Here is a 9,825-nt window from a genome sequence, read left to right on the forward strand (position 1 = left end):
AGGGGCTGGGAAGTTGGCTCAGGTAGAGCGCTCGCCTTGCATGCTTAAGGCCCTGGGTTTGATTCCTCAGTACCACATAAGCAGAAAAAAAAACCGGAAGTGGCGCTGTGGCTCAAGTGGTAGAGTTCTAGCCTTGAGCTGAAGAGCTGAGGGACAGCACCCAGGCCAAGAGTTCAGGCCCCACGACCGGACCCAACTAACTACCAAGAAGCTAGAAATGGAGCTGAGGCTCAAAGTGGTAGAGGGCTAGTTTTGAGCACAAAAGCTCAGAGATAGTGCCCAGACCCTGAGTTTATGCCCAAGGGATCAGCATAAAGAAAATGAATAACAAAAATGTCTTTTCATGCATGTAGAATTTATCTGATTACATATAAAATATGTCTATTTATATTATAGAAAAATCTTGCTTTATACTAATTTTATGTAATTAGATAATAAAAAAAATCTAAATATTGAGGAAAACAGGCCACATCTTCATTGTTATGAAAATGTCTGTTTCATTCAAGCTTAAAAGTCCTAGAGAATGAGCTAGAAACTTTCAGAGCTGTTAAATCAAGAATTCTGTAGATGGTAGAAATACCAGTAAGCTAGGCTAGAGGTAAGTTTTCAATGAAGCTAAATTGAGGGCTGAATATAGAATGACTCAAGTTATTGACTGCCTGCTTAGCAAGTGGAATGCCCTGAGTTCAGACCCCAGTTCTGCCAAAAATAAATTGAAATAATAATTTATGGAGCTGTCTTTTCATTTTAAATGAATACAGCTTTTCTTTTGTGTCTGTACTGATGCTTGAATTCTGGGTCTTGAAAGTTCTTTGGCTTTTTCTGCCTAGGACTGGCACTCTATCACTAAGCCACACCTCTACGTGAGGCTTTTTTTGCTGGTGAGTTGGAGATGAGAATCTCTCAGGTTTGTCTACCTGAGCTGGCTTTGAACTTCGAGCCTCAGGTCTCAGCTTTCTGAGTATCTAGGATTATAGATGTGAGCCACCAGCATTCAGCTGGCATACAGCTTTTGAAACGTACATGTTGTCTTTTAAGAATTCATGATGAGAAATAAAATTCCAGAATAATTGACTTAAGAGAATTGACCTATAAGCTGCTTTTAGATATTAAAAAACTACATAACAAGCCGGGAGCAGGTGGCTCACACCTGTAATCCTAGCTACTCAGGAGGCTGAGATCTGAGGATCACAGTTCAAAGCCATCCCAGGCAGGAAAGTCCATGAGACTCTTATCTCCAATAAACCACTAGAAAACCGGAAGTGGCACTGTGGCTCAAGTGGTAGAGCACTTGCCTTGAGCTGAAGAGCGCAGGGACAGCGCCCAGGCCCAGAGTTCAAGCCCCACGACCTACAAAAAAAAATATATATATATATAACAGTAGGCAAAAAAACAAATTTGCCATATTTTCTTCCCTTACACTTTTTGAAATAATAATCGCTTACATAATATTACGTTGGTAACATTGTTACTTCTAAGGTAAGAGATAGAGGAATTCTATGCTTAATATAATTCCTTCAGCCCTTTTTTTAAATCTAAGGTTATGTTATATTCACTCAAAACAACAATGGCTTGAATAATATAGAAAGTTTATCTCTTACACTTTAAGGACAGTGAAACTTGGTGAACTCATCAGAGTCTCGGGTTCCTCTCGTTTTTCTGTTCTACTTTCTTTGTTATTGTTTTTCCATTTCATGACTCAAGGTGAATATTTATTAACTGATAGTTTGCTTTTTAGATCAAGTCTTGGTCTAACTTCTTTGAATGGCCTAAACTATGTCCCTCCTACGATTGCCTCTGAGTAACGGATAATGAAGCATGCAGCCAGTCAGTCTGTTTCTTCCTTTTTGTGGTTCTGGGGATCGAAATTGGGTCTTGGGCATGCTAAGCAAGTACTCTACCACTTGAGCTAATATACCCAATCCTCTAGGTCACTTTGGAGATAGATTTTTTTTCCAAAACTTTTTGCCCAGCCTGCCTTTTGATCCTCCTTTCTCTGCCTCCTGAGTAGCTGGAATGACACATAGGGACTACCACACTCAGCCTCACTTTGAACTTCTTAATTCTTTCCCTTCCAAAACTATACACACACTCCATTGGTTCTTCTAATTCTGAATACTACTCTCTACTGCCTTTTTTTATTTGTGTACTTTTCTTTTAAAATCCTTTTATGGTTTATCCCTGTTAGCAGCTTTGAAATTTCTTTTTTGCTTCCACTTAATATTTGGTCTCCACTGTCTCTGAGATCTTTCCACTTGCAGGTACTGAGTTCTTCAAGTGTTTACTGTTCAAGAGTGAATATTGTTGTCTGCTTTGCTTTCTGTTTCAGAATAATTCTTCTAATCGTTTCATTGGACTCTACTATTCCTAAGTATCCTGTTTGTTTCAAAGCTTGGAGTTTTCTGGCTTCCTCTTCTGTGTTCTTCCATTGTGGATTCTGTGTTCTCTCATCCTGACTTTTTTTTTTTCCCAGACAATCTAGGTAGATTTACTGACTATATACTAATAGTTCTTTTTTGACACTTTTTCATTTTTTTAGTTCATGTATGATAATTTGAGATTTACAGACAAGTAAAGCCCAAATGTGTATTCCTTGAGAGAACTGATGGAAGTAGGGCATCCCAGAAGAGAGCACTGAGATGGTTTACATGAAAATCTTGGCTGCATCACTGGGATGTTTAAAGAATTCAGCAAATTAATATTTTTTAAATATGTGTATATTTATGTTCAATTAATATTGATACAAGACAGCTTTAATGTTCTTATTCAAGCTCATAACTAGTTTCCTAATTGCTTTATATTTATTTTGCTTTCCTAAATATGTTTTGTTTCTTTTTTTTTTTTTTTGATCCGGTGGTGGGCCTGAACTCTGGGCGTGGGCACTGTCCCTTAGCTCTTCAGCTCAAGGCTAGTGTTCTACCACTTGAGCCACAGTGCCACTTTCGGCTTTTTTTTTTTCCTGCTTATGTGGTGCTGAGGAACCTAGGGCCTCATGCATGCAAGGCAAGCTCTCTACCACTGAGCCACCTTCCCAGCCCCCTAAATATGTTTTGTAAAAAGCAATTTCTTTAAACTTATTCTCTACTCCTGCAACTCAGTGTTATTTTCAATTATATATTCAATATGAAAAAGTCACAGGTAAAATACATTTTTGAAATTCACTAGCAGACAGAGGTTGTTTACTTGGTGAAAAATTAACATATGCCATGTTAACAAGTTTTTTTTCCCCTGTATTCCATAGCAACTTCCATATTGGTTAAGGACTGGGGGACAGGGCTCAAGTGCTTGGTTGATTGCTTGCATAGCACATCTGAGACCCTAAATTCAATCACCAGTTCTGCTGAGAAGTACTGTTTAAATGGAATCATGGCATGTTACAGAGGGAACAACAAATGACAATGGAAGCAAAAAGTGAAGGAGTCAGCCATATAGAATAAGAGGCACATTGTCAAAAGCAAAGGTTAGGAAATACAAAGCAAGTGTGAGATTAATTCTAAAGATATTCAGAAAATTGGAATTTGCCTGATGGAGATCCTTAATTTTAGTGAATGTCAAGGAACCAATTCATGTTTTGTAGAGAGTTAATAAAATGATGATGTTTGAGGTACATATTTTCTATTTTAACCACTTGACCATCAGCAGAAAAAAAAAAAAAGAGAATGAGATTAATGGGTTAGGAAAGGTTTTGTAAGATGGGGTACATCTGAGGGGATTATGATCACTAACAGACCAAATTCCAAGAATTTCTTAGAACTGTGCAGACCGTGCATGATGGGATAGCCATCTGGGGGTCTTTGTTGATAAACTGTTAAAACATTTCTAGTGTGAATAGCCACAAACATTTTCAGTGCTTTTTTGTTGGTTGAGTAAACCGAAGAGCACGAATGCAAAAGCAAAATTTGAAGCCAAATCACAGAAGTTGCCATAAACACAGAAGTTCCCTAGTGAGGACACTGCCTGTGCCTGAGTTTCATGTGTTTCTGCTACTACCATTTCTTAATTTTTCCTGGTGAATAGCCAGATTAGAACTGTGAATGAAGACAAACTGGTTTTGCTCAGATATAGGTGAGATATAAATAACTTAGGTAGATGGAGATATTATTTAGGGGTTTGATGAGATGATCTGGTCTGTCTTAGAATGGAAGAGATGTGCTTACTCTTCTGTCATGGGGGTTTGCAACCTTAGTATATGCCTAAAATCTGCAGCTGCTCCTCATTTCCCAGATGGCATCCATGGCTGGGAGTACTTTTTACCATCTGCACTTCTCAAAGAGTTTGTGAACTCTCTTTTAATTATTGGGAATAGAAAAACTAATTGGTAAAGTGGCTAAATGATGTAAAAGATTTTTTTTAATTATAGCCTTTATATTCTTATCCTCACAAATAAGAATAGTGCTTTAAGTGCTTTTTGACCTTTGTCATCTTTGTCTGCCATCATTGATATTTCACTAATCCAGAATATGCTTTAATAGCTGTTTATATGTGGATTAGTATTTTGAGCCAAATTCCAAAACTCTTGCCTCCTTCCAATACTGTAGTAAGTACTGTTGTTGGCATGGGCATAAAACAACTAACACTGAATGGGCACAGAGTACAAACTTATGTGAATTGTTCCATTCATCTAATACATTTTTAAGTCAATTGAGGTTTTATATCACAAGTAATTTAGAAAGATAAGATCTTAATGTGTATCACTGTTTTCTGCTTATGTAGAAACACCTCAGTGAAAAATAGAAGAATCAATTTCCTAGTTAAAGAATACTTTCATAATTAACGGAGAATAACAGAATGACATTTGACACTGAAAAGGAACATATTCTTTGTCTAGGGAATTCTAGATTGGGAGTGTTTTGAACTTTTTATTTTTCCTTCTTTCAAGTTTATGAGTCATAATGAGTGTAATTCTTAATGATGTAAGGTAAATAAGTATCCCCTACTAACCATTAGAGGCAAAATTTATATTCCATCTTTTCTTTTTAGGTAGATTCTACTGGGGAAAATTCTCTAGATAGTTTGTCCATTTATAAAATTAGACACTTGCCATCTTTGCTCATTTTCAAGTTCTCTGTTTACAAAACTATTAAGAAGGTGTGAAATGCAGCCAAACTTCCCAGTTTATGGGAAATGTCTGATCATTGCATTCCCTACATGTTCATTGTTCACACATAAAGAAATTTGGCAGCTGTGAGATTATTAAGTTTAGAGTATCCAAATCTAATCCTCACTGGGATTTTGGTTCCTTTCTGCCATTACCATTTTACCTCTATGTGTAGCTATCTTTGTGGTAAATGCTGTAGTGACATTTCTTGAGGTGATCATTAAGTTTCTCATTAACAGATGTTATAAATAAATCATAGACCATAAGTTCACCACATACAGGGTCTTATCTTCAGGCAGCAGCATACTCAAATTGTTAAGAAAGTTTCTTTTTTTGGGGGGGGGGGGTCCGGTCATGGGGCCTGAACTCTGGGCCTGGGCGCTATCCCTCAGCTCTTCAGCTCAAGGCTAGCGCTCTATCTCTTGAGCCATAGCGCCACTTCCGGCTTTTTTTCTTTTTGCTTATGTGGTGCTGAGGAATCGAACCCAGGGCCTCAGGCATGCAAGGCAAGCGCTCTACCACTGAGCCACCTTCCCAGCCCTTAAGAAAGTTTCTTAAGCTTAGACTCCTCGATAAACAGCGTTTTGTGTTCATGCTATTACTAAAAGAGAAGGAAAGTGGTGGTAGCTGATCTAAATGTAAATGGTTTTAAAATTGTGTTTGCCAGAACGGTTATAATCAGGAACTGAGATGTGGCTAATTAATTACAAGAAGCCTAAATTCAAACCCTACTGCTACCAAAAAGAAAAGAAAAAAATGTATGGACACGAAAATAGTTAACATGTTGCTAGTTTGGGTTGATTTCATCTTATTTGATTTGGCTTTCGATGTTGAAAATTTGAAGTTACTCTTTCTTAATTATTTTTCTGAATATTTTCAGACATTTAAAAATATGAAAAGTAGCAAAGGGCTAGTGGCTCACCCTTGTAACCATCAGTTTTCAGGAGGATGAGATAGGATCACAGTTTGAAATCAGCCCAGGCAGGAAAGTCTTGAGAGACTCTTTAACCAGCAAAAAGCCAGAAGTGGTGTGTCTCAAGATGTAGAGTATCAGCTTTGAGCGAAAAAGCTAAAGGACAGCTAACAGGTTCTGATGAGCTCAAACCTCAGTAAAGTCACTAAATAAAATAATTTAAATATAATGAGGTCAACATATGATTTGATAAGGGAGTCAAAAGTCAGCAACTCCCTTGAGCCTAAATGCTGTTGAATATGTATTAGATATACATAGGCTGGATTAACAAGAGAAAAGGAGAAAATGACTTGGGAAGTTGGGAGAGAACTACTATGAATGTAGGAAAAGGAGAGATCAGATCTAGTTACTTACCAAGGTGGCATAAGATGCTACCTCATTGTTCCATTCCCCTATCCTTCAATTCAATAATGGTTTGCAGTCTTTTCAACTAATGGTGGTAATGGTTTCCATTAACCTAGAGATGAATAGAATTGCTTTTTGTTAAAATTCTTTGAATAAAAGGTTCTATAAGTAAAAATTATGATCATCATTATTTTGGTGATTTTTCTTTTGTAGTAATAGTAAATTTAAAGTTTGAAACTATTGAAATTTTTGTTTTCATTCACAGGCTGTGGAAGAAGAAGATAAGATGACACCTGAACAGCTGGCAATAAAGAATGTTGGCAAGCAGGTGAGGAGACCTCAATTCCTTATATAGTCATATAATAATTTGCTCTTTCAGAGTTAAAACTTAAAACTCTTACACACTTAACTGTTAAGTAGCAGAGCCTATATAATGGTTTTGTAAATCTGTTCACTTATATTTTTCTTGTCATATAAATGCAATGCTAATTTTAATGGACACTGAATTTACTTGCTATCAAATTCTCTGTCTATTGAGAATAAGCCACAAATTTATACCTATAATATACTGTTCATAGTGAAAAGAGTTTACTAGAAATAAATTAGGAAACTTGTGTCCTGAGTTAATCTTATCATAGACCAGGTAAGATAATAAGATAATGTATATGTAGTAGCTTTTTAAATGATACATTTTTATCAAGATGTAGGTAATGTACCTGAGAGAGCTTACTACTGGATTATACTGAGTGAAGAAGAAAGAGTTTTATGTATTTTTTTCACTTTTCTAAGATGAAATATATATTTTAGTCTTTATTATCTGGTGGTGGGAGGAAGATACCAACCAATTAAAGGAATCTACAGATTAATTAAGACTGTTTTTAAAGAATGTTGATTACATTTTTTTTTCTATTTCATGGAACATGGTTATCATATTGCTGATGTTGGCAGAATCTTGATATTTCAGATGCAAGACACTAAGCTGTCTTTGCTTTCAGCCATCCTACCATATGCTCTGATCCCATCACATCTCACAAGCTATGTAGGTTTGGGCCAGGACCATTCTTGGATGGGAAATCTCTAAGAATCACCCAGCTGCCACAAGAAGTAATGTAGATAACTGATAAATGAATTACCAATTCACTATAAAAACCAATTACTCCAGCAGAGTAGTAAGGGCAAAGGTCTGACTTTATCATATATTATAAATGAGGAAATCTACTTTCAGTGCATTCTAAATATTATAATTCAAAAAGAAGTAAACCCTAACCCAAAGTGAAATGTAGTTATCTTATTTTCTATCTTACATGATAGCAGCCTTTTTTCCTTCTTTTACTTATTTTAATCTAATAACTAACGTTAGATCACCAATTTTTGAGACATACCCTTCATAGTATGCACTGGTTGAATAAATTATTTCCTGAGGCTATCATTCATTGATTTAGATTTCACTGAACAGCAACAACATACAAGGAATAAATTAAAGTGAAACTGAAAATACATAATTGGCAAAATTTAATCATCAGAATCATTTTCTTTTTATGTAGTAACTCCCTGTTTAATCTACTGCATGACAAAAGAAAACCTGTGTAAAACAGAATTGAATCAGTATCTTTTTCTCCTGTCAGTCTTCCTAAGAAGTACCTTCCACTTAAAATTAACTAAGCCTTATTTCCAACATAAAAAACCAATAATAACATTGTCGCTTAGCCCATTGCAATTATTTGCAGCATGTTGTATCTCCGTGCTGTTTAGAAAAATTTTTGTATTGAAATTGTAAGTTAGAAAAGCATAGCCAAAAAATAATTTCAGTGATAAACATTTGTTTGAATTTAGTAATCTTGGATAATTTAACAATATCAATAAGAAAATTTAATGTTCTCTATTATTTATAGTACACATCTTTTATTTCAAAGCTTTTAAATTCATCTGCAATACTTAATTCACCCTTAAACATGAGTCTAGGCAAGCATTTTAATTTAAATGTATTATTATTATGTAATTTTAAATTTCATTTAACCTGCTCAAAAATGGGTTTGGTTAGGTTTAAGAGTTGCACCCCTGTAATTTTTATAGCTCCTTTTCCCAAACTTGCTGCATAAAACATTTTAATATTTTAGAGTAGATTCAATTGTGTTTAAATTTTCAACTACAGTGACTTTTATTTTAAGATTATTTTTCTGAATCATTTAAAGCACTGTTCTTAAAGTATTAAAATCATAAAGAATAAGTATTTAAAAATTTACATTTACTCGTTACTTTTGTTTTATACAAAACACCCCTCAGGTATTTAAAATAGCACGATAATACATACAAATAATTGTATGTATACACATACATGCTTTTTAAAATCAGATGATTGTGAGCTTTATAGAATTCCTTGTTACCTTTAACAAAAATCTCTGGTAAAGGTAAAGCTTTGTGTAAATCAATCTTTCATTGTGTAATCTATTATTTTATTAGTTATTTATAGCTTTAAAAACTCTTAAGAACATACTATTTCAGAAAAGTTAACTTGTGAAATTATAAAATTTAGTCTATTCATTCCATCAAGCTTTGGGAAAACACCTTAGGTAATTTATCTACAAGTAATACAATACTTTTTCCTTTGTCTTTTCTTACATTTTTTTTTTCTTTCAGGATCCCAAACGTCATTTGGAAGAACATGTGGATGTACTTATGACTTCAAATATTGTCCAGTGTTTAGCAGCTATGTTGGATACGGTCGTATTTAAATAAAGCAACATGAAATGCTATTATTGATACTTTCAGTGTATATTCCTCTGTTGTTCTTAATGCTCAAAATCAAGGGACCTCTGAAGGTGTATTTGGTTCAATGTAAGACATCTGGCATCATTTGCAGCACTATAACACCTTTAGTTTTAGTTGTGCAATTACTTCTGTTTCTTTAGTCAGGGTCTTTGCAGATTCTAAACTTGTACAAGAATACATCAAAGTGGACAAATTTTGTTAAGATCTCATTTAATATTTGAAGAAATCAGCACAAATATATTTTGATTGTTGCTTACAAAATAAAGTACATTTACAATCCATGTCTCCTGAGGTCTTTTTGGCACTGGTTGGAATTGACAGAATAACATTTGACAGTGCTTTAGAAATCTCACACAAAGATATAGTTCCCTTTGCATTTTAAGATCTCCTAACACATAAAACATCAGTGTGATAACAAAACTTCACAAATGCAAAATGATTGCCATTAATGAGTGGCTACCTCATTAAGTGAATAACCCAGGAAAAAGTTGACATTTTATTAAGAGAATTCTTACAAGCTAGCATTGTATACTCAGGATCCTAACATTTTATACTCTTAGGATTTCAGAGGGATACATTTAAAAAGAAAAGGAAGGCACTTGTAATTTAGACTTTATCATATTTTAAAGAGTACATTCAA

At 34.8% G+C, this 9,825-nt stretch overlaps 1 protein-coding gene across 1 annotated transcript in view; it reads left to right on the plus strand.

Moving 5' to 3' along the window:
* Psmd14 (proteasome 26S subunit, non-ATPase 14) overlaps nt 1–9,466 on the plus strand; it is a 95,395-nt gene extending 85,929 nt beyond the window's left edge. Inside the window, exons 11-12 of the mRNA XM_042683499.1 lie at nt 6,682–6,744; nt 9,054–9,466. Coding sequence (XP_042539433.1) covers nt 6,682–6,744; nt 9,054–9,152 — 162 coding nt within the window. The 3' untranslated portion in view covers nt 9,153–9,466. The remainder of the gene's footprint in view (nt 1–6,681; nt 6,745–9,053) is intronic.
* The last annotated feature ends 359 nt before the right edge of the window (nt 9,467–9,825 follow it).

The sequence above is a fragment of the Dipodomys spectabilis genome, unplaced genomic scaffold (genome assembly GCF_019054845.1).
Source record: "Dipodomys spectabilis isolate Male_0828 unplaced genomic scaffold, ASM1905484v1 ptg000081l, whole genome shotgun sequence".
NCBI classification, from domain to species: Eukaryota; Metazoa; Chordata; class Mammalia; order Rodentia; family Heteromyidae; genus Dipodomys; species Dipodomys spectabilis.